Source organism: Excalfactoria chinensis, chromosome 1 (assembly GCF_039878825.1).
Source record: "Excalfactoria chinensis isolate bCotChi1 chromosome 1, bCotChi1.hap2, whole genome shotgun sequence".
Classification (NCBI taxonomy): Eukaryota; Metazoa; Chordata; class Aves; order Galliformes; family Phasianidae; genus Excalfactoria; species Excalfactoria chinensis.
In genome coordinates this window covers 107,147,391-107,173,639 of record NC_092825.1, presented here as the reverse complement: position 1 = coordinate 107,173,639, position 26,249 = coordinate 107,147,391, and the positions used below count along the sequence as shown (strand labels likewise).

Here is a 26,249-nt window from a genome sequence, read left to right as displayed (position 1 = left end):
CCCACACTAGTAAACTCAAATATATGATTGTCTGTTCTTTGCACTCCAGTTGTTTGCACGGCAGCACAACTCCTGATCTGCTCCATACAGCTTCATTTCTGTAAACTCTATCTACAGGACTGGGAGGAAAGTTCTGCAAGAAGATGCTTTTTAATTTGAAGAACTTTTACCACATCACAAGATTAATACAGAACAGCAAGCATCTGCCACGACATTTTTGGTAAGCTTATCCCTTAGTTTTGTCTGGCATTTAGCGACATTTAATCAGAAAACTGGAGACAAAAGCAATTTAATTTTGTGAAGGAGTGGCAGTTTCAGATAAAGGTTTCTTTGAGTGCCCTTTTTTTTTCCTTCTGGGACAGCAAGTGCTGAGACTGGAGGACTTTTCCTTTCAGTGTTTGTGAAATCTTATTAATTCTTTCCATAGGATTTAGCTGTACCATTGAGAATGAATGTTTCTTCTTGAGCTCAGCACACACTGCAGGTCCTGCAGTTGATAAATATCTGAATAAAGTATGGAAAATCCTTATGTGTTTAAGCAGTTTTTATGACAAGTAGTGGGAAGGGATTCTTTCCTTGAAGATACAAGGTGAATCTCAGTTTCACTGTGTTTTATTGTTTTGTTTATTATTATTATAAATAATAATAATTATTATTATTTCTACTTAAACTTGAGTCATGCAGGAAGAGCGTTTTGTGATATAACATTCAAAGTTAACCAAGGAGACTTACCTATGTAACTCAATTTCTGATTCTTCAAGGGCATCAACTTGCCCATCCCTTGTAGCTTCAGATTAGTACCTATATGACAGCGTTTCTGAAAGACACCTCTAATACTTCTCACATGTCAAGAGTCAAATTAAGTTAAAGACTTGAAACCTAATTCTCCATCCACCTTTATTTTCATGTTGGTGTCAATAAGAATGGAATTAACAGCATTGTGTAACAAACGATTAGCGTTAGAAAGCAATACACAGGAATTTCACGTACTCAGAAAGCCTAATATGCAGTGTGACAGTCTTAAAGAATTCATGAAGCCTGGGTGATATTTTTTGTTCTTTGTGGATTTATGGATTTTCAGTGCTGGCAATTGGTGCAAAATTTATATGGTTGGTAGTGATGATTGAAAGGCAAGTATGGAAAACAACTGCAGTAAACCTAGGTTTCAAATAAAATAAGTTAATTCACTAAGCTTTCTATACAACACTGTTATATAATTCTTAGGGTTATTTTTTTTTTACACTATATCATAGCATTGGTATAAGTTATCCATCATCACTGTCTTACGAATATTACAAGTTAAGCACACTGTGGTTGATACTACAAGATAACCCACTATCTATCAATCTATATGCTCGTAATCCAAAGTAATTGCTTTCCCTGGTAGAATGAAATATGCCAACTACTTGGCCTTGCATTTCTGCCTGTTATATTTTAACTTCAGTGTGTGGTCTCATGCCTCTTCTCTGGAATTTATTTGTCTACTTCTGCCCCTATTTCTGAGGATGTGGACAAGGGAAGGGAACACATTTCCGAAGGTCATAGCAGTAAAACAGAATCACGAAAGGAGGACAGAGATCAGAAGGAGATCCATAGTCCAGTGTTCCTGTAGCCAGACAAGAGCAGATCAGGTCAGTTATAATTTGCTTAGCCAGGTCTTGAAAATCTCCAAGGATGGTAATTCCAAATCCTCTGAGAGAAACCAGTTTTAGTCCTTCCCTGTCTTCTCATGCAGAAGCTAATGGGAGATGACAATGGGCGGGTGGTGTAATTGAGCTTGGTGTCATCTTAAGAGCTTAAGAGGCACCAACTTGGAAATACGGAACCAGTAGCTGCAGAACCAGCTGTTTGCTCTGGTTTGTACTCCATTTCATCAGATCAGTTTAAAAATTCTGCCTTCTAAAAAATATGGTAAGCTTGTACCCATACAAAACTTTAGCAAGGGTGCATTGCAAAGTGTGCTATGCTGAGGATGGCTGTTGGTATGGTGCAAAAGAAGGGGCTAATCTGTCACTTTATCAGTTATCTTAATCCCATGGAAGCACAAGCTTGGATTTAAATGTTTTATTAATACACCTCATCTAAAGTAGCAGAAATTATACTCTGGGTGATGATCAACTTCCCATTTCATGTGGTTCTAAAGTGATAAGTCTACTTGGAGGCACTGTGCACTCCTTGAGCACTGCATGTGGTCTGAATGTCCCTGTTGTGATAGGAGTAGGGCCAGAGCACATGGCAACACCGTGGTTTTATGATTTGGTTATCCTCTTTCCATGTCCCTTGAGTAATCAAGAGACATGTATATGACTGCCATCAGTTTTGTACATGGGAGTGGAATGTGGTCTGTGTCCTACCCATCCACAAAGCACTTGCCCATGTTCTGTACCTCAAAGGGCAGTTTATAGTCTACCTATATGCAATTTCACCAGGCCCTGTGTGGCTATCCATTTGGCTTTGTTTGATTAGGCAGCACACAGTCAAGCCATACACTCATCAGAAGACTTACAGTACAATCACTTCTCCTGTGATCGATATACTGCACTGTGGCGCGTTGTGCCAGTGTGACCGTGAAAGTTATCAGAACCAGTTAAAGCAGTCATAGAATCATAGAATCATAGAATGACCCGGGTTGGAAGGGACCTCAAGTATCATGTAGTTCCAACCCCCCTGCCTAGCAGGGCCACCAAACATACACCTTTACTAGATCAGGTTGCCCAGGGCCCCGTCCAACCTGGCCTTGAACACCTCCAAGGATGGGGCATCCATCAAGCCGATCCAGCTGGGTCAAATGAGGGGAGTGGGAGAGATTTTAGTTTCTTGCTTATTGGCTTTTGTATGAGTACAGTGTCATGTCAGGTGCCAAAAAATGTGGTGTTGCTTTTTTTTTTCTCTCTTGCCACAGTTGTGGACCACCAAATCAAATGAATGTTTGTCTGAAAGGTCGTGACTTCCTTACTCTACAGAACTACACAGCAGATGAACTGCAGTATTTGCTATGGGTGGCCTCAGATTTGAAACAAAGGATAAAGGACAAAGGAGAGGTAAAATGCTTTAACTGATATCTAAGTCACTCAGATGCTGAAGTAAATATTGTTCTGAAAGATGTTGGGAATCAGTAATTTGGCTGTTTTTCTCTATATATAATCATTGTAACTCTTAAATCCTGTATGCCATGTACTGTGGTCATGGTTTAGTGGGAAATATTTGTGATAGGTGGACAGTTGTACTGGATGATCTTAGAGATCTTTTCCAATCTTGGTGATTCTATGATTCTATACTACAAAACAAGGAACCTTCCTGTAAAATGTTCAGAGGTATTCTTTAAATGCTACAGAGGAATACAAGATGAAAAAGTTAAGCAGCTTTGCACAGCTAACTGACTGTTATTGGCCAGCCCCATCCATTTACACATGGTGTATATGCACCGCTAGATGTAGGATGCAGAAAACAGTTATCTGTTCTGTGTAGGAATAAGATTAGCATCAGAGTTCTCCTCAGTGCTAGTTCAAATTGTCTTCCAAAATACAGTGGCTTTTTGTCATTAGAATTAGTTATTTCTCTTTAACCTTTTTCCCTGTTAGTTCTCCTTGAAACAGTTGAAACAAAGTTATGATTTAAAGAAAACAACAACAACAAACAAGCGTAACTTTTCTAATGCTGAATTAGTATGTGAAAGAAGTATTTCACACTGGAAATCATGTAATGACTATAACATTGAAATGCCTTCTATTCCTGTTGTCCAGTATTTGCCTTTGTTCCAAGGAAAATCCTTGGCCATGATTTTTGAGAAGAGAAGCACAAGAACAAGATTAGCTGCAGAAACAGGTAAATTGGAGGATCACATTGTATTTGCAATTGCACATTGTGAGTATGCACTTAAAAACACTATGTAATTTTCCATTTAGCATTTTTTACCCAAGAGACACCTACAGTTTTAAAGCAATAATAGGAAAAGAATGGTATCTAACTGTGTTTCTCGTTGCATATTAATGTCTCATGAACATCCCTTTGGCCTCTGAAATATCACCACATCGTGGAAGATCAGAAATAAAGTAACAGGCCAAAGTGATGCTGATGTAAGTTCCCACTGTGATACACATCTCCAAACTTGTGTTTTAGTAAGCATCACTAATTTAATCTTATGCAAGTTCTAATAAATGTCTTTCTAATGTCTTATGCATTACCATTGTCACATTTCAGAGTATGTGTTTAGACTGGGAATCACAGTAAAGTCTTGATGTAAATTAGGGTAAAAAGAAATTTAACATGATTACCTACACAGGAAGATAACTTGATGGAAACTCCAGGGTATTAGCCTAATAAGATCAGAAGCGGAACACTGTTCTTTTAGGATATAGTCTTATAAACATCAGGAACGCATGCATATCTTTAATTACATGGAAGTTGCTCTGAAGTCAATGAGACCACTGAAATGAATAATTCATGTGTTTGTATGTTATCAAGAAACCCGGGAATTACTATGAATTGGTGACTGTATTATGGGTACGTTTTTACTCATTGGGGAAGGACAAGCTTCTCCCTGGTTAAGTGACAAAACTTGTTGAATATTCACCTTTTTTTACAAGATGTAAGGGAAAAGGTAAAAACAAAACAAAGCAGGAAAGGGGCAGGTAGGCCATCTGCAAGCATTTCTGAATTTGCTTTCATATCCTCTGACACAGTCTGTTGATCCTGGTCTTTGTATGGACTTGTTCCTTTCCATCTTCTCCAGATAAAGCAGTGCTTATGAATGTGTTTCTATCTTGCATTTTCTATTTGTTAAAGCAACCCACCTCTTAATAATGGAGTTCTTAGGCAAGTTTCCAGTTGTCTGCCATATTCCTACATGGGCAGGTGCACATGAATTCTCTGACCCTGTTTATCCTTCTTGCTTCTGTATTCAGAGGCAAGCACATTTAGACCTTGGTTTTGAAGGTTTATGGGATGGGGAAGCTCAGGAAAGTTCAAAGAAATAAACTTAAGGATGGGAGTTAATGCACATAAATTCATCCAAGAAAGATTAATCTCCAATGAAATAAAACCAATTTGTTTCTGAGCAAGAGTACACGCAAGGGAGTTCAATGCAGCTTTACTCCAGTACACTGAGTTCACACCTTCAGTTATTGGGTATTAAGTCCACTAAGCCTAAGGCTTGTTTTAAAGGCAGACTCAAGCTTTTTATGTTTGTGGAAACTCTATATATTTCAGCTGCTTTTTCATATACACAAATTCTCCCTTGGAATTTATAACTCAAAACAAATGTGGGGTCACTCACGTTCCTTTTAGCTGAATAAGCTAATTTCATGCCAATTTTCTGATGTCCAGGGAAAGCGTACACTGAAGCAGATTGGAGTGTTTGCTTATAGAATACAGGAGTCATCTCAAATAGCATTTCCCAAGAGTTGCACCTTCAAGACCTTGAAATAGGTCACTTTTGGGACACGGCTCTGTTCAGACTGATGTGAACAAGCTTTGCAGCTCTCAGGAACAATCAGATAAAAATCAGTGTATTCCAGTTTAAAGGAGACTTGAAAAGTGCTGACTACAATGTCTGCTCTGTGCAGTGCCTAGGAGATTGCTGCCACATATGAACACTGTGGAAGTCTCTTCCCAAGTCCCACAGCATGATCACACAAATGCTGAATGCAGACAGTATGCAACCAGGTAGAAATGGCAATGTAACAATACAGGTAGAGAAGCCCTGCATATCTTCTTTCCTTGTGTACAAAAATACAGAATATTCTGACAGGTTTACAGAATTTCACAGCCAGTGGCATCTGCAGGATTACTCCCAGCTCACTCTTTGTACCATGGGGCTGAGGGGAAGAAGAAATCATTGCCTGGAGGCTACTGACATAGAAATAATTGCATTACTTTCCATGTTCTAATGTAGCGGGTATGGTGTCACATGGCAGGAATGAACAGTATGTTTTATTTTCCTTGGAATTACTAGCCTTGTTTAGTTCACCTGTATTGCAGAGGGGCAAGAGCACTCTTTCTTTGTTACCAGTCTAAATAAAAAGATACTGTATAGATTATATATCATGGCAAGTGGTGAGGAAAACAAAAAATCCAAATCCAGATATACTGAAATATGAATCAAAATCCTTTCTTTGAGTTTGAGAAGATGGGTGTGTATGCATATGTTCTGGTGATGGCAAGGCAGCCCCGTAGTTGGGTATACAATATGCAAACTAGAGGATTAGCTTTGGCCTGCTTACCCAACATACCAGAGACAGACTGGAGTAGTGATGTAACTCAGATCTGTATAACCACCAGAACTCATGTCCTAAATAAGAGTTTGCATAAGTGGGATATATTATGTGCCACAGCCCGAGGCATAGAACTGCCCATTTATTGAAAACAAACAAACAAACAAACAGAAACCTAACAGGAGTGAAAACTGTGGTAATGAGATAGTAATCTATTCTGTCTCTCCAGCATGAATGTCCAGTACAGTCTGCTAAAGATATCAGGACTGAGATGAACACTTAGCGTGTGGCTTTGGGAATCATTGGATTTTGACAACAAAGAGGATTACATCTTGCAGTTCAAAGCTGCACTCCAGCATGTGCTAATTTGCTGAGTAGGTGCCTGCGTATCTTCAGAAGTCACCAACTATTTTTTTTTATACTGATAATCTGGATGAAAGCATCTAAAACACAGATTCTCCTCCTATAACTGTACACAAAGCTAGAGCACGGGCTCCTGTATTTCTAGATGGAAAGTTTTGGATGGAAGTACATTCCCAGGCCCTGCACGAAGGCCAGATCATGAGCAGAAACCCAACACATAAGGACCTTGCTATGTACACAGACTCAAGGTAGTAGCTCCAAGTAGGCTGCATGACATCTTGCTGTTTTGAATAAATGGCCAGACTCCTCTTTTTCTGCCTGGGCATCACTTGAAAAAAAACAGAATGGGCATGGGAGTCTGCCCAGAGTGTGAAACACCAATTGAAGCATCCATATTTAGAAGCCTGAAGTGAAGAGCTCCTGTCTTGTGTGGAACTTCATGATACAGATCACTGACATTATCACATAGAACTTTGAAAATAAAAAGCATACAGAGTCTGACAGGAAATGTTACAACAAATGACTATTCATCCTTGAAATCTTGGCTTAAAAATGATGTTGGCTATAATGTCGAGGCACCAGTGTGCACATACATTCCCATCAGTGCAGTGTTTGTGGCAAAGCTGCAGAGTGGAGGTGAAAATATCTAGGGAAACGTAAATATTTTTCCTGTCATAATACAAAAAGGCTTTTGAATAACCAGGAAAGAAGGGTGATTCAACCAGCATGTTGGTTGTGGTTTTATAAATAATAAGTAATTATAAAAGTAATATTAGAATAAGAATCACAAAATCATAGAATCACAGAGTGGCCTGGGTTGAAAAGGACCTCAAAGATCATCCAGTTTCAACCTCCCTACTATATGCAGGGTTGCCAACCACCAGACTGGGCTGCCCAGAGCCACATCCAGCCTGGCCTTGAATGCCTCCAGGGATGGGGCATCCACAACCTCCTTGGGCAACCTGTTCCAGTGCGTCACCACCTTCTGTGTGAAAAAATTCCTCCATCTTTGAAGTTCACTGAATCTGAATCCAGTCTCTCTGTGACTTGGGACAATCTTTAATGATGGCAAAGGGAAAGTAAGAGCAGGCCCACTCACTGGAGTGAGTACACATTGGATGGATGGAGCATAAAATTGCCCTTCAGGTGGAGTTTGGACCATCGTTATTTTTTTAAATCCTAGTTTTAGGGAAATAGAGGCAGTCAAAAGGCAATGAATTGATGGTATTATTTTTATCCGCTTCGTGTCAAAGACTGGCTGAACTGATCCAAAGTGGAGCACCTCACCTCAACCCTGGTGCCCACACAGGACAGAATGTGATAAGGGCTGCTCTGTGCTCAGGGCCCAGTGGCAGGGGCCACACCTGCAGCTTGAGCTTCATTGCTTGGCGTTAGCTCTGAAAGCCTCCAGTGTTCTTTACTGGTTTGATCATTCTTTGAAGGGTAGCTGCAGGATCAACTTCTTAATTTTTGAAGGGCCTTTAACAACGCGTTTGTTGAAGCTGCACTCCTCGCGATGTCCGCAGTGCCATCTAATGGCTGCAACCAGCCCAAGCAGCTTTTAATTTTGTTGCTTTTTTTTTTCCCCCTTCATAAAACAGCAGGAAATTTGTTATCACCATGTCCCCGAATGCACAGTAAATGCCTTACAGGGCTTCCTACAGCCCAGTTCAAATCCTCTCATTCATACTTTCCCAGGTGTGGGATCCATCGCTAAACCATTTGTGGAAGTTCATAAAACAATCCCCTCACGGCTCATCCTCCTGATATTCAGACATATATGGACTTTACACAGAGTTTTAGTGGAGGGAGGCTTTACACTTAAACCAGGCTAAGGCAGGGAGGCTCAAGCATGGTGAAAAATGATCTTTGCCTCTCTGTTTGTGTCAGCTAGTTGCTTGTGTTAGCTCTCTTGTGGAGGTGCAGTAGAAATAAGTCAGGACAGAACCTGAGATTTTCCTTCAGCATGAAGTTTGTCTGTCCAAAATACCCATCAGGCAACTTTTTAAGTTGCCCCAAATGTTTTATATTCTTAAGTGTTGCTTCCCTGGTTTCTTGTTCGAGAATGTAGTTCATTTTTCAGACCTAATCCATTTGGTATATTGACCCACCTTATAATTTCCTTGCTATTGCAGGGTGAAAGGATACTGTCAGTGCCTGGGATCATTCCATCATTCTCTTACACACTGCAGTTTTTAATACACCCGTCCATTTGTAACCAAGCTTAAGGTTGTTACAATGCGTGTGGAAAACTGGGGTCTTCTATCTGAGTGAATATCCTTGATGTGTCTTTGTGAGGATGTGGAATTAGACTTAATGACTCAGATGGTCCTTTGCAGTTCTATGATACTAAGTCAGTTAATGTAAGTGTTGTAGAAATTCAGCATGATAAATGGGTTACCTAACTTAGCAGGGAGCCATGGTGATGCCTTCAACAATACGTAGTCTTGCAGCTTGAATGGCTGTTCCTATTAACAGAGATCACAATTCACGCCTTAGTATTTCAGCAAAGCATCACATTTGAGTGGTTCAGTCCTATTTATTTGCATCTTGTATTGTAAGAATTTAAGTACTTGAAACATTCGGATGCCCTGCTGAGTTTTATTGCATGAAAATTATTTTGAGTCTTGGTTGTAGGGGCTGGTGCTTAATTTCTTTATTCTTTGTTCTCCTTGCAGGATTTGCTCTCCTTGGAGGACATCCTTCCTTTCTTACAAAACAAGACATTCACCTGGGCACTAATGAGAGTCTCACAGATACAGCAAGGTTGGTAGGACGTTACTTAACTGATTGCTATGTATTTGGTAGATGTGTAAGGAAACAGTTGACTAGTCTGAAACCTCTCTTGAAGATTCTTAAAAGATAATGTTTTCCATATGAAAAATGTTAGAAAGCACTCCAAATTTCTTAAATATTTACAGGTCAGCTCACAGAATCTATAGCTCCATACACTATCATTCTATCCATTCTAGTTCTTTAAAACACCTCTCAGCAATAAATATTTTTAATGAATTTTGGTTATGGAGTCACATTGAGAGTGACAGACACAGAAACGGACAAGTCTCAATAGAATTACTCCATTGATGATGGCATTGATAATAGCACATATCTTCAAACATGACTAGAATCTTTTTGTTTTATTGGAATGAGTAGTTAGCAGCCTATCAATCTCCTCATAGTCACAGCTGGGAAGAACTTTCCTCAAAGTAGGCAGAACATGAGGTTATCATTTGCAGGTGCTCTTGATGTATTTCACAGCCCTCCATATATTAAAGACTCAGCTGGGCACAGTAGTGTGCTGTTTCCTAGGAATCCTTATTGCAGCCCGAGTCTCTCAGGCTTAGCTGTTGAAGTTAGAAGTGTCTGAAAGGTTTATTTTTTTTGCTCCGTTGAAAGATATACAGTGTCAGGTTTGTCAGGCTCAAGTCAAATATGCAGTCAGCCTGTTTCAGTAACTATATGTTTAAAAATGATTGAAAAATCATGGAAACTCATGAGTCTACAAAGGGCCCACAATTAAACAGAGTCTGAAGCCAATGTGTCCACCTTGCCAGTTCAGTAGAGCTCATAGACAGCCAGGGGATTGAAATACATCCCTTCGAAAGAAAATCTTCATATGTCATGACATATTGCCCCAGTTTAAGCAGAATAGCTACAGCTTCATCAAAGCATCTCATTCAAAACCTTCAGAGCACAAAGCATAGCAACTACAACTCCATTGGTAGGACAGCTGCAGGATTTTTTCAGTCAAGCATATATAATGTTTACTATTAAAGACAAATGGAAAATATATTAAAGGTATTTCCCCCAGAGGGATGTAGTTAAGTATTATACCCCAAAATTTTCCAATTTCTTCCTTTTTCGCTGGGTCATTGCACACAAGAGTCTCTTGGCAAAGAAAGGTAAGAGAGGATGTTGATAGAGTACAGTAACAGGAAGATGGGAGGCTGGGAGAAAAGAGGCAGAGCCTGCGTAGTAAGCAAGCATACTTTAACATATCCCCTCTAATATCAGAGTAATGAGGGTCAGCCCTCATCTCTTGAACCCTGGGCACCATCAAGCAAACCTTCAGGAAGAGGAAGGATGTGTCAGGGCCCTTATGTGGTGCTGCCCTGCAACTTCACCAAGCACCGCCCTACCAGATGTGCAGCACTGTTGTCTGAAGGCTCTCTGCTATTCAGACATGAATGCTATGGCAAATCCAGCCGTCTTCTGATATATGAAAGGACATATTTTCTGTAGGTGCGTTTTTATTACTTCTTCTCAAATAAGATTAAAAAAAAAAGGCCATTCAGTCTTTGGTCTGCAGTATCTTGAATGATCTTTGCACACATAAAAAGGAAAAAGAAAGACATGAAATACAAGAAATAAGGCAAAAGGCAGAAAGAAGCAACTCTTCTAGCCATTCCAGAGCAGACCTCATTCTGTGGAGAAGATTCTCACAATACGAACTTTCCATGCAAACCACCACCCCTATTTCTCTGGCACAGCTTCCTCTTCCAGGTCAAGCTTCTTTTAAGACCCTGACCTGGTGATTTTTCTTCTCTGCTGAGTTACACCACTTGCAAACTGCAGTGGAGTGAAGGCTTTCCAAAGACATTACAGAGCCCCATGTGTTCTGCTTCACTCTGGCTCTCATTAGAAGAATTATTGTTGACTTTGCATAATCAAGACTGAGTAGTTTACCTAAAATAACAATCTGTTATTAATTCCTTGGCATTTCATTTGAATGAAGAATGACATACCAACCTCATTCAGTTAAGGTGAGAATGACAAAAGAATGCTTGTAGTAAACCCCGAGAGTATTTCAAGTATCTATGGTTTTGTGTCTAGGCCTCTGAAGGTCTTAGAAGTACTTAACATTGAGACTTAAAGCAATGGACACACAGGTTTGTAGAACTCCTCTGTTTTTTACATAATACCAGGGAAAGTTATGGAGCATCTTGGGTGAGATCACACGGCATGTGCGTGGTGTCCAGGGGATCAGGCCCAGCCAGTGCAGGTTTATGAAGGGCAGGTCATGCTTGACCAACTTCATCTCCTTCTACAATTGGGTGACCAGACTGATAAGCAAGGGAAAGGCTGTTGATGTAGTCTACCTAGACTTCAGCAAAGCCTTTGACATGGTCTCTCACAGTATTCTGGGGAAACTGTGTTCAGTTTTGGGTCCCTCGCTACAAGACAGATATCAAGGCCCTGGAACACATCCAGAGAAGGGCAATGAAACTGGTGAGGGGTCTGGAGCACAAGTCTTATGAGGAGCAGCTCAGGGAGCTGCGATTGTTCAGTTTGGAGAAGAGGATGCTCAGAAGAGACTTCATTACACTCTACAACTTACTGAAGGGAGGTTGTGATGAGGAGGGGCTTGGCCTCTTCTCCCAGGCAACAAACAGGACCCAAGGAAATGGCCACAAGTTGTACCAGAGGAGATTTAGATTAGACATAAGAAAGAACTTTTTCTCTCAGAGAGTGGTCAGGCACTGGAATGGCTGCCCAGGGAGGTGGTGGAGTCACCATCCCTGGCAGTGTTCAAGAGGCGTCCGGATGAGGATCTACAAGAGATGGTTTAGTGGCTTGTGGTAGCAACAGTAATGGGAGGACAGTCAGACTAGATGATCTTGTAGGTCCTTTCCAACCTTGTGATTCTATGATTCTAATTGCTGCAGGTAAGAGTTGAAAGCATTTTTCCTGTGAATGTAATTTATTGACTTATTAGTTGATCGTAAGATGGATTTTCCATGCTTCACAAGATGTTTACATTTACACAGTATCACAGTAGCAATTGCCACCCATTAAGGATTTTTCAGTGCTGTTTAGCATGTCTGATATCCTGGGTGAAATGAAATACCTGTAAGTACTGGATCTGTATTTTCCACTGTAGAGAAGTTCCATTGAGAAGTTGTGCTGTGCACCATGATAGCTTAGTGGCCATAAGGTTCAGTACTGAAGAGCTCCTAGGATGATTTTACAAGTCCATGAGCATAATTAGGGAATGAACATCTGAATCTATGGGGATATGCCTCTTTACTATTGTCAACCACAATGAAAGTCTTTTCAGACAATTGAACCTTTTGAATTAATACATACTTTCGAAATTGACATAGAATACTCTAAACTCTGGGTAGGAATATTCTATCCCAAATGAATGCAAATGCCCTAAAATCACAGTGCTGTGTTAAAAAACAAACAAACAAACAAACAAAAATATCAGAGACAACCACACTGAAAGACCTTATTGCCTTTATTTCTAAAATCCTTAATGGATATTGAGCAAAACTTTACAGCTTTTCTTGGTAGAAATAAAACTTACTTTGAAAAGATTTATGCTCAGCATTCCACTATACCTGTATATTTCCAAGCTCTGGAATTTTAAAGTTTAAGTTTATAGGATCAAGATCTTGCAAAAATAAAGAAAACAAAGCACCAAAGACTTGTTGCTAGTAGTAATACAGGAACCTTAATAACTCCATCAAATCCATAGTCACCTGCTAAGCCTCCCCCTCACCTTCCAAAGCTTCATCTTTCCTAAAGACACTTTTAACCACATCTTTTATATTTTTCCCTATACAATCCCAGCCTTACATGGTTTCCTTTAAATTTGTTTGATTACAAGCAATTTCATGTCCTTTGATGAGGGTTTGATTTCTGTCTGAGTTGAATTTGGCTTTGATTTTGCAAAGCATTAACTCACTTTCCAACTGGACTTCCTACTATAAGCTATATATATAAGATATGACAACTAGAAATGCTATCAGAAGGACTGAGATCTTGCTGGTAAGAATCCAGTAATTCTAGTAGCTACTAGAGTAAGAAGAAAATCCATCAGTGTTTGCTACTTGGACATCTTGAAATTCTTTATCTGTCATGTGAGATAGAAGTCAGCTGACCTAATATCCTAAAAACGTCCAAGATAATTGCAGTGTGTAATTACCTCTTTTCCTTGTTTGATGCAGGACTGAGTATACCTTGTTTAGTTAGCCACCTAATAAATGGTAACAGCATGGGCCACGCATCTCATCTCTAACGTCTAGTTTAGGTTTTCAGAGTCACATCCTTCAAGGTAGAAGAAACAAACAAAAATGACAGTACTTGTGAGCTAAGAAGAGAAACAGTCACACAATCATTCCAATAGCTTACCTTCAGAAAATACTTTGTTCAGTTTCTTCTTTTTGCTCATGGCTGCCATCAGCAGTCTTCAGAGGGAGCTCTGCATGGAATCTTGTAACATTTTATAAGAGGTTTGTTTGCATGAGGCAAGTCTGATGTCGGTAGAAAAAAATTGTTACTGATTTACTCCATCAGGAAATTTGTGTGTGTAAAGGCCATGCCACTAACAGCCATATTTCCACAAGAGAAGATATCAGAATCCTTTCTGGCTAGTCAGAAAGTGATACTGCAGTGTTTTTTCACACTCTCCTATCCAGTCTCTTCCTTGTTTTGTCTTAAGGTCCTATTAGAGATAACATTAAAGCACACAAAATGCTACTTCAAAGTCATGCTTCAGGGCCTGATTAAAACAGAAATGCAGAGAAATGCGGAGCCCCTATCCATATTTAATTTATCTAAAGAATTCAGGGCACACTAAGTATGCCATGCTAATCCACCATGCTAATCTCTGAGTCTGTCACACTTTGGCAAATAAGGCTATAGCCAGAGTGTCACAGTGATTCCTGCCTGCCCCTATCCATATACTGAATTTCAAACTCAGACATTACTGTAATTCTGAGACCATGTGTGTCAGTGTGCAGCTGTGTAGATAGGAGAAAGAACAGGCTGGTATTGTCAGCTTTCTGTTTCTATCTTCGTTAAGATCAATAAGTAATCGTGGTAATCTAAGGCAAATCTGTAGTCCTAATACTCACAAAGGTCAAGCTACCATACAGAGTCACTCTCAAAACATTTTTTCCTTTGGTAAAAGGCTCAAGAAATCTTATCCAAAGTTATCAAATTCTTTGAATATTACAGTATTGCACAACCTCTTATCTTAGTTCATTTACCTTAGCATTTACTGATGTTATATCTGTAGCTACGATCAAAAGCTAAGGAGAAACAACAGGAACTTTCATTTACTTGCTATAGTTTCCGAACAAGTAAAACTGCTTACTTTTTAGCAGCTTGTTAAGTATCTGCATTTAAGTGTGTTATGCAGGCATCATAAATAATTCAGACAGCTGAACATTTTTGATTCATTACCACTTTTCATTAATATTTATATGCTGCATACTGAAGGGTGCACTGGGGATGTATTTATTATGTTTGACTTGGATATTTTCTGCTGTCCCCTAGGGTGCTGTCCAGCATGACAAATGCAATCTTGGCTCGGGTTTATAAGCATAATGATCTGGACCTAATGACGAAAGAAGCCACGATCCCAATAATCAATGGATTGTCTGATTTATACCATCCTCTCCAGGTTTTAGCTGATTACCTAACTCTTCAGGTACCAACATAATTCCTGCTTAATAACACTGGAAAAATCGGGTTCAAAACTATTTAGTGGCACCTTTTTATTTTTTTAAGTGGTAATTACATGGCACTTGTTATTTAAAGAGATCTTTATCCAGGAATATAATTAAGAACCTGCTTAATTTAAAACAATTACTTGGCTCTATCAACTGTAGTGGGACTGAAGTTAAGCATAAAATTAAGTACTTCATTGGAATTAGGCTGCAATTCAGAAAATTTGCAGGGAGGGTTACACACAGAGATAAAGGCAAGATGCTGTTGCAACTGATGCCAATGGGTATTTTGCCACTGGCTCTAAAAAACCCAGTAGTTCACTCTAGATTCTGCCTTAACCCATGAACACCTTAAAAGGAATCGTTATGTTGGGAAATCGGTGAAACAAATGTTTTTGGAAAAGCCATTTAATGCTACAAGTGCAAAAAAATATTCAGGTTCTTAAACCTATGTAACCTTTGCTCACACCAAAAAATAGATGATAAAGATCATATTTTTAGTTCCGGTCTAATAATACGTTGGTTTGACAGTAGCATTTTACACATAGATAGCATTTTACACATGGAATGCCGGGTATTTATCTGTGAATGGAAGGACTATGGTGTGTTATAATCAATCAAGGAACTAGCCTATTAAAAAAGATCAGTGTACTACAGGGCTGGTTAACAATTTTGATGAACTCTTCTCACCTTGTTTGCTTTCTGAATGAATAAAAATCACACTGCTTGAAAAAAAGGACAGTTGGGATACTTTTGTGATTCGTTCAGCTGTGTTTCTCAGCTCTGCTATGGGACATTTGGTATGTGGAAAAGATCTTATGTTATGTTACTTTGATTCATGTTTGTCTTACAATTTTCAACAATTAAAATAAAGAGACCAGCAAAAAAACAGTGCAATTGAGACTAAAGTGCTTTGCATCCCTTAGGATATGGTACATCTTGGAGATTCTATTGAGCTAATTTCAGTGAGCTCTTCCAAGTATGTAAGATGGTAAAACATAATGAGAAATTAATCATCGAACACCATACATCATCTTTTTATTTAAACACTGTGTACAATTATAAACTATAATGATTGGACTGGATGATCTTTTAGGTCTTTTCCAACCTTGGTGATTCTATGATTCTATAAACCAGGTGTACATTATGGCTGTGTTTTGGGAGGTTTCTATCTTACCTTGTTTATTAGCATTTATGCCTTGGTTATTAGCATTTTCCCCTTGGTTATTAGCATTTTCACAGTTACGAATAGCAGATTTCATTTGTAATCATGACTCATAATCTACGTAACTACTGATACCTCTGCCTATAAGCCTAGTTTCATCCTACATAGCTCCATGCCACTGACTGCAGCACCAAAGTATCCTATCTCTAGTCAGTGAAAACAAGCTGCTGAGCATCTCTACTATGCTCCAGGGATGGATCTCTTTCTCCACGGATCTTTCTCCACTGATCAACAGGGCAATAATTGTTGAGCTTAGCAGAATGAGTAGATGCCCTGTGATAATCACCCTCAGCTTCTCTGCTGTGTCTCTGAATGGGGTAGCTGAGGTAGAAATCCAGGTGAACATATCCCCACAAGATGGATTTTCCCCTGGTTTAAATACCCAAGGTGGCAGCAGCGACAGTGACTGTCCTTATTGCATCAAACACTGGTGAAGGGGTCTTTGAACAGTGTTTCTGGCTGTTTGACATGATATGGAAACAGGACTTTATCAGTTGGTGCTCAAATAAAAGAAACATCCAACATGGACAGGGATCATGTTGAACTGAGCATTTGCAGACATAGATCTTGAGGAGTGATTTAGGTTTTGGCCTTTCCGTCATGTTCTTTAGCTCATGGTAAGAGATTTCTAGAAGACAACTGCATGGCTACCCCACTTTGCTGAGGGCATGCTGCACTGCTGGCTTAGGATCTGCTTTCCACCCTCACTTTGTTACCCAGGAAGGAGAGGAGAGGGGAGGCAGGCCCTCTGAGAAGCACGTGGTGTTGGCACTGCATGCCAGCTTTGCTCTTTTCTGCACAGCACACTGAGATGCAGACCGGTTTTACAGCCAGATGCATGCAGTAAAACAGCATTTCAGCCATATAATGAATGTTACCAGTTCACAGGAATAGAATTAACGCTTGAAGAAGCGGGAGTCACGGGGTCTGGTTGTTACTTACACAATCAAACCTCTCGTAAGATTCTCTATGGGGTAGAAAGATGTTATCTGAGCACAACCTGCAAGAAGATTAATATGGGGATGTTGAATAGTATCGCTGATTCCTTAAATCAGTTAAAAGTTCACATATAACATTTGGACTGCTTTTCTGTGATGCAGAGGCAATTTGTTTGATTTATGCATACATGCAAAATGCAATAGTGACAGAGACTGATAGCTCTGAATTTACATGTAACTGCAGAATTTATGCAGCTTATTTCTCTCAAAAATCTCTTCCTTATCTTTGCAAATACTTTCCTGCCTGGATCTGGCCCCTCTGTGCCATCAGTACCTACCTCAAATGTAATTTTTTCTCTTCATTATCCCCCTCCATTTCTTACTGGAGCTCTATGTGCCTGCTGACTCTATGTGCCTTTTCATGTTTAGCACGTTTTTATTCTTCCATTTCCTGAATCCTATTAATTTTGCCACATGCCTCCTAGAATTCTAGAGATGTTTTCCTTGCCATATCTCTTACTTTCTTTCTAAAAATGTTGGTTCTGCTGAGTTTGCTCTTGAATTATAGCCCACTAGAAATGGTTGTGAACATTTTGCGACCAGACTGGGAGAGTGTGGGGATGTGGCTTTTAAAGCCTATGAGTTTGATGTGCTGTTGCTTTGCACCCGGAGAGCCATTTTATGCCTATGACTGTGCTGAAGGGGTGAACCAGCCGCTTCCCGATCCTGCCTGCTGCCACTCTGTCTCCTAGGCAGAACCTGTGAAACACAATTTCTGTTCTGCAAAGCTCAGCTGGCACGCAGCATCACACAGTTTGTATTCTGGGGATGCACCATGCACTGACATTGATTCAATTGATATTAATGCCACCGGCCAAATCAGCTAACTTGTAGCTGAATGCAGGACAGCCAGACTGGTAATTAGAGTGGATCTATATGCCACTAGCTTTTATGTCGCTGGTCCGAAGGGAAATTTCTTTTTCAGAAAGAAATGGTTGGCATGGTGAAATGTTTAACATAGGAAGTACATCAATGTTTCCTTTTTAAATGCTGTCACAAATCTCAGCATTGCCCAGTTTGAAGAAAGATACCATATATTCTCAGCCTTTCCTCAAACTGTAACACCATGAGCCCTAATTAATGGAGTTTTCAAATTCATCACCATTATCATCATAATTATTCTAACAATTAGGAATCCCAACTAAGACCCAGACTAATCCTCTAGAGTATGCTGAGCCAAACAGCAAGGTAAGAATACATAAGACGACTGACGCAGCATCTGCCTTCAGCTCAGTTTGAGAGCCAGTCGAGCTGGCCCCATTTTTCATTCAGTGGATCATACATGTCTCCCAAAGGGCTAAAGCTCTGACAAGCTTTCCATTTAAAATTTTGACAGATTATTGATTCATCATTCAAAAGCTTGTTTTAATTGAGGGTTGTTATGACTGCTGAAGCCAAATGTTTCAGAGATAACTTAAAATATTGTCAGCTTCAGCCCAGCTGGAAGCAATTCCAGGTAGAGTCAGACATGAAAGTCTCTCATTAATTAAACTAGTTTTCTCTAAATATACAACAGCGAGGATGCTTATTTTTTACCCCATGGTTTGATACACCGATATACTGCAACTGTGGTTAAGAACAGAATGAAACACAGTAGAATAAGCATGAGAGTGAGAAAATTGACTGTAAAATGGACATCAATTATTTAGCAGGGATTTTCCTCGAGACTAACAAAGCCAAGTTTTGTTCCACTGCAGCAGCAGTCACCAGCTTGCCAAAGAGGCATTCATAAGGGAGTGGAGCACCAGAATTTCTAAGTATTTCTGTGTGGCTTTGCTAGAAATCCTTAGTCAGGTTCCAGATACGAAGAGAAACTGTTGAACACCCAAGCAGGTAAAATGCTTGTATCAATACAACAGAGTTTGGAAAAACCGAGGAGTGATGCAAAGGGAAAAGTTCCTTCAGAGGGTCAGGTGATCTGAGTGTATTGTATAGATTATGGTTTAACCTGGATCATTATGGTCATGGCGAAACTCCTTTAACAGGATTCCCTCTGTGCGGTTGAACAAGTCTATGCTATAAAATAGAAAAACAAAAAGTATGTCTCATATACAGCAGTTTTTGTATTGCCTTGAAGCTTCCTGGTTTAAGACAATACAATTACTTCATCTTTCTCATGTTATCGGTAGCTGGGGATGTATGCAATACAGGCCGTGTGCTCTGAGGATAAGCACCACAGTCATAGTCACAGTGAGCTGACTTTAAATGAAGAGGTTGGAATTGCAGCAGCAGCAGCGTACAGTGGCAGCATAGAGCTTAGCACAGGATGTAAAACAGGCTCCACTAGCACACATACAGCGTGATTCTGCCTGGACTGTGGCTTTCTCCATTAGCTAAACATCTTCATTATGATTAGCTCAGCTATGCCCACTCTGCGTAGCAGTCACTGTGGTTGTAGATTTGCAGTTTGCAGTGCAGATTTTGAGGGCTGATATACAGACATCTTCAGTTCTTCATGTTTCATCCATAACAGCTAGTAGTTTGGGAAAACAGAGAAAAGGATTTAATATGCATCGTGCTTCTTTTAATTCAGGGTAGCAGCTGGTAATAAGGTGGAGGTTATTTAAAATAGCCGTATATTTGTGACTCACTACTCAGTGCTTTGAGCATTACAGGCTGTGATGTCTATTTTTAAAATAGTGAGATTAAAAGAACTGAGGGTTGTGTCACTTGCTCTTGGCTGTGGGTTTGTGTCTCAGCTATCGCTAACCCCTAGCTGGAAACAACCCCTTAAACAAATGGCTTACTTTGGCCTTCTCCTAGGAGCACCGCTGATAGGAGATGTGGAAAGATTCTGAAAGATTCCTAATGACTTGTGGAGCTGTTATGCTATCACAACTTCCACATCCACAAGGTCTTGCTTTGTTCTCCTGCCCTTGCATCACAGCTCTGCCCATCGGGCTATTGCTGTCTAACAAACTGCGAATGAAAAAAAGCCTATCGTTTTACCATACAAAGGTTTTGGCTGCTAAACTGCAGGCAGCACAGGACTCAGATGTAGATCTCAACTAAATTTAATGTCATTAAATGATTCACACACTACTATTTTTTGACTCAAGCAGAACTGACAGGAAGTTTGTTCTGGAACAACTTCACCGCTATTTGTTTAGGAGAAGTTGCTACCAGGAGAGGGAAGTGCAGTTCCAGCCCTTTTCTTGTTCAGCCATTTGGCGTCTTTGCTGAGTCTGTCTGCAAGGTAGCCTGTCAGTACAGCTCTGCAGTGTGGATGCTTATCCCAGCTGACAGTCATTGAGCTACGTCACACAAAGTGCTGAAACACCGTCTGGCTTCCAGTTCATACAAGGCAATGGTTTCATGGCCCAGTTTTGAACTAAGAATAAAAGGCTCCCCATCATGCCTTCAGTGTTTCAAGTAGAGGTGGAGTAGTACAGGGCAGGCTTATAGGTGTATTTGGTTATATCTTCACAATTTTTCTGTTGTTAATTTAAGTACATGTAAATGTGTGTATTCAGAACAAGCCTTACTGAAAGGCTTTGAATTGTCCTACTCTGGAAATACAAGCTGCTGTTACTCTTGTTCTTCTTTAGGCCTTATCCATTGGTGACTGAGAGCCAAAGTGGCTACACGTGTACAGGCTGTGAGTGTCATTAAGGAAAGCTAGAGTTGACACTGTAGTGCTGTTTCAGGTGAGGGTAATACGCACACTCTGAAGATCAATTGTGTTCCTTGGCTGTATAGCTGAGAGCAAACCCCTGTATTTCTAATGTTCGCCGATATTTATAAGCACTAAGCCATGGCTATACCACTTCAGTGCTGAATTTACTGCTGTGCCTCCCAGCCTGGGCCTCACCATGCAGCATACATGTCAACATGCTCTTCATCAGAGAAAGCTGCAGCACTTCTAAGACATGGGGAGCATTCCCTCGCTGACCATCCTGTGTGTGTAGCCAGCTCAATTAAACTTGTGTCCCTGTATTAACAGCAGCTAACATTGAAACAGTCAGTCTTAGCACCAGGCCAATCTGACCAACCACTCTTCCTGATGGCATCACCTTGCTCTGTTCTCCTAGAACATAACACCAGGAATGTGTGATTCTTTTTGCAGGAGCACTATGGTGGTCTGAATGGGCTCACCATCGCCTGGATTGGGGATGGAAACAATGTCCTCCACTCCATCATGACAAGTGCTGCAAAGCTGGGAATGCATCTCCGCATTGCAACTCCCAAGGTATGAAAGCTGCATGCATGGAGAAGGGAGGGTGAACTCTGCCTTTCCCATCTCAGCCAGCTTGATGCTTCCCAAGGGCCTCAGCTAGCAGTGCTTGTTTCTTGAGTGTCAGCTTGCAGAACCAAGGGTCAGAATTGTGATTCAGTAGTTTTGATGCGAAACAAGAGTAGTTCTGACTCCAACTTCAGAAGGACTGAGGGCAATTCTCTACTGTACTGTAAGTTGCACAGGATGATCATTCAACTTGAGAAAATATTACAAAGGCACCAAGATCCCCTTCCTGCCACAAATGTGAGAGCCATTTCAGACTGATGGAAGTCTTGGTTCAGATTGATGGCGCAGCTTTTTAGAAGGCTGCTGCATTATAATGCAATATAGAATATCAAACAAAGAATTGGTTTAGAGGAAAAAAGATTACATGATGTATAGGCATTATATTCTGTAGCCACTGAAATACATTTTCCGTACATTATCAGAATAATGTCCACCAATTTATCTCCAACATAAACTTGCAATGAAGTCTAACTAATTTCCTGAAGCTTTACAGTGCTAAAAGACAGTCAGCTCTGACAGAAAATGTTTCGACCAGTGTATTCCTAAACAGTGTTAATGGTCATTAAAGATCTTATACATGTTCCATGGTGTGACCCATCATCTCTTTTGGCAGGGCTTTGAACCAGACCTCAGAATAACAAAAATAACTGAGCAGTACTCCAAAGAGGTATGAGCCTGATAAGTAGCCTGGCATGGTAGTTTATTTTTGCTATAATTAATTGAAGCTTCATGATTTCCTGATCTTCCTTATTTTATTCACATTAGTATGGTACCAGGTTGCTTCTCACCAAAGATCCTTTGGAAGCCGCAAATGGTGCCAACGTCTTAGTTACGGATACATGGATAAGCATGGGGCAAGAAGAGGAAAAGAGAAGAAGACTGAAGGCATTTCAAGGTTATCAGATTACAATGCAGGTAAAAATTCAGATTTCGTTTTTGCTTCATCCTTTTAAAGGTTTGCAAGAATCAACATTAGCAAAACGTGGGGTTGGTACTTCTTTGAAGGGAGCTGCAGAAAAACTGCATGCAAACACCACTGCAGCCAGAAAACTCACAAAAACAACTACTTTAGATTGTATATATCACGTGTCTTAGCCTTCCCAATGAGATCTGGATCCAGGTACGCTAATCCCTCATTTGGTGTCAGAAAATATTCCTTCTATTATATTTATTATTATTCTATTATATTTACGATGACCAACTCACAGATTTTGTCTTAAAGTCCATAACCTGAGCAGCATTTCAGGCAATACTGTGTATATCTGCCAGTGTATAAAGCACTGAATATATATGTTTAAAAATCATCTCATTGAAATGCTTATTAGAGCAAAAACAGAGAAAACCATAAAAGTCATAAATCATCCAACATAAAAAGGACATTTTCCGTGCTGACAGAGTTACTGGTTTAATTGACTGTATTTCAACATGAGTTCATGAAATACAGTTAATGAGTATGTCTCTGAACTGGCTTAAAACTTCATTGTTCATTGATATTAGATCACTATGTTACGAGGAACAATATCAAAAGAAAAAAAAATCACAGCCTTTTAAATCATAATTTAATGTGTTCTCACTGAAATTATCAATAGTATTACATTATTGTATGGCACTCGAATATAAATTGCAGTTTATCGATCCACTAAGTCACTAGGGATTTTACTTCCTACTACTGGAGCAAGAGAAATAGGAGTCAAAACTTGGCTTTTGTGAAGTCAGCACTGAACTCTCAGTGACTTAAATGGGGATTTTCCCCTCTTATTCACAGATGAGCAGGTCTTTTGAAGTCAGCAGAATTATTCTGAGTTCATCATCAAAGTCACAAGAGTGGAAGCTGATACAAAATTTGTTACTTCTTTTAGCAGTTAAAGGTTTCATTAATTACTAGCATATTTCTTTAATTAATTATTTATTTTTTTTTACTCTTGATCTATAGACAGTGAAATCTGCTGCTTCCAACTGGACATTCTTACATTGTTTACCAAGAAAACCCGAAGAAGTTGATGATGAAGTATTTTATTCTCCAAGATCGCTGGTCTTCCAGGAGGCAGAAAACAGGAAATGGACAATTATGGTAAAAAAACAAAAACCAACAAGCATTAAAAAAGTAAAAAAACCAGGAAAATAATATTATTTAGAGGTTAGGGCCAGCTTCTGATCTGCCTTACACTATGGACTTGCACTCAGTATGGTCCCTCAATAAACCATAATCATGACTGCCTAAGCTTTGAATGCACCCTATGGTACATTGCAGTTTTGATTGTAGGCAACATACATTTGTAGCACAAATACTTCTGGACACAAATACAACCTATTTTGATAATAATCTGCAGTTGTTTGTTCCAGTTTTTTATCACTAAGGCAAACCTACAGTATGAAGTGAATTTTATCATTACTTATTTTTTTTGTATTTGAATTGCTGGGTGTACATTAATGATGAACATAGCTGCTCCATTTTAAAGCATGCCAAATGCTGAGGTCCCAGGGACTTACAAACAGCAGTTTCCTGAGCACTTAGAGCAGATAGTGCTAGAGATGCTGCAGCTTTCTCTCAAGCAAAACTGCCACTGAAACAATGGGAACTTTCCCTGATAGGGCACTGCAGGAGCAAAGCTCTGAAGGACCCTGCAAACTTACAGCATGGGTGACGCAGTGTGATCCATGGGAACCGTGAGGGTACACTTGACATTTAACATAAGCCATAACTTTTTCTTTTCACAGCATTCCTGGAATGTCAGAAAACCACTTCCAAATCTCGGTAGCCTGTAATTTATTGTTGGCTTTAAAACCATCATGTTGACAAAAGCTAGTGAAAACTTTGAGGTGAAAAAAAACAAAACAAAACAAAATAGAAATGGCATAATCATAGCTCTCAGCTGAACTCTGGGTGTGCTCCAAGTGAATAAGTAGTTGAGTATTGTAAGTACCAAAAACTCAGATTTTGGGCACAGTAAAAATTATTGACATTTTTTTCTTAGAATCCGTGCATGATTTTTAGCCTTAAAATTATGGAAAGTGCTCACTATTTTTTTTTTTAATTATTATTTTATTTTACAATATTTAATTACCCCGAAACACTAAAAAACCAAAGCAAACAAGAAACACTGTCACTTTGGGTTCAAGCTGCGCGTTTCGTTTGGATAAGGAAAGTGTCACAATTATAGAATCATGGAATCTATAAGGTTGGAAAAGACCTCTAAGATCACCCAGTCCAACCACCATCCCATCATCACAGTGCTCACTGACCACGTCCTTCAGTGGCACTAAAACACATCTCTCACTTGTACTTTATCAGGCTAAAAAAACCCAACCAACCAAACCCCAAATGTATGGGCTTTCTTTATATATTATTTTCTACCCATTTCAGCTCACCTAGCAAAGTGAAAAAGGAATTATTTGCTCAGCTGCAATTCCAAGCCAGGCTGAATGCAGCTATGAAATGGGTGGCAGTGGGGGCTGCACAGTTATGTTCCATCCCTGCTGTATGCGTGGGTCTACCTGTCGCACTGTGCAGTGCTGATGGGACATGAAAGACCCCTGGAGGGCCCTTGTAAATCCAGTTCTGAGCCAAAAGAATGATTTCTAGTCAGACAAGGCAGTGAAATCATAACAGCGTGAACCAGGTAACACCTTGTCAAAACTGAGCCTGCACTGCAGCTTGTGGCATATGCAGGTACGAGGAGCACAACAAAGCTGCTTCATCACTGTTTTATTTGCCTGACATTCCCATTTCTCATTTCATGGCCACACAAAAAGTATGTTGGAACGGATATTGAATATGCAGGGGAAAGAAGGAGGAGTAGATGAAACACTGTTAACTTTAGTGAGGATTTTCCATGTTTTCGTGCAGAAAGTTTAGCTAAACTGGGATAAACTTCCAAGCCCTTATTCAGGTATGACTGTTGCTGATGCTGATGGAAGTTCTGCTGAAACATGCAAGCAAACCCACATGTTTTTGGGGTACCTACTTCATTTCCTAGATGTAGCTGAGCATACAAGATAGCGCAACAAAAAGGCCTCAGATTTTGCTCTAAGTGTTCTTTGTCTGAATTTCTGTTTGGCCCTCCATTAATATATTTTGTCTGCACTGAGAAAACCTATCAGCTGCGATACAGAACATCCTAAGTGATTTTCAGCTCTTTCCTGATTCCTCATCAGAAATTCCAGCAAATAAATCTAAGTGTGCGCTTTTTGTCAGGCCAATAATTCTCAACACAAAACTCCAGCGCTAGAAAATATTTTTTTCCCTTATTTATTTTTATGGAATATCTGTTTCCAACGCGATTGCATTTTTTTCTCCTTTCTTCCCCCACTAGGCTGTCATGGTTTCTCTGCTGACAGATTACTCACCACAGCTACAAAAGCCTACATTTTGATGCTTGGATCCCAGCCAAGAAAAAAAAAACAACCCATATTCCTCATTGGCAGAATATTCTGGTCCGCATATACATCGATCTTCTTCAGAACGGATCAAGGCAATGAATGATTCTTTAATAAAATTGTAGGGCTAGCTTTGCTGAAGTGTGCAGTATTGCGTTACATTTGTGAAAATGTTTGAGGCAATAAACTCCACTGCGAAAGTCGCTTCTCATTTAGGGCCTCTTGGATACCAAATCAGTGATCAACATCACTGAAAGTTTTTTGGGTTTCACTTTAATGATTGACTCTGCCAGCATCATAGGTGTATTGTATTCTTAGATGTGTTAGAGCTAGTATAAGCTCCTGAAACCTTTCCACATAATTGCTGATCTG

General features: G+C 39.8%; 1 protein-coding gene across 2 annotated transcripts; it reads left to right on the top strand.

Moving 5' to 3' along the window:
* The first annotated feature begins 143 nt into the window (after positions 1-143).
* Positions 144-25,873, top strand: OTC (ornithine transcarbamylase). Of its 2 annotated transcripts, none has more exons than XM_072361570.1 (10): positions 144-220; positions 2,903-3,041; positions 3,744-3,825; positions 9,254-9,341; positions 14,862-15,015; positions 21,324-21,446; positions 22,114-22,167; positions 22,266-22,415; positions 23,434-23,571; positions 25,814-25,873. In XM_072361570.1, the coding sequence occupies exons 1-10, from the start codon at positions 144-146 to the stop codon at positions 25,871-25,873; spliced, it is 1,065 nt and encodes a 354-aa protein (XP_072217671.1). The 2 variants fall into 2 exon arrangements, with proteins under 2 accessions (XP_072217671.1, XP_072217672.1); XM_072361571.1 differs by having other exon boundaries at positions 144-223; positions 2,906-3,041.
* Positions 25,874-26,249: the final 376 nt, after the last annotated feature.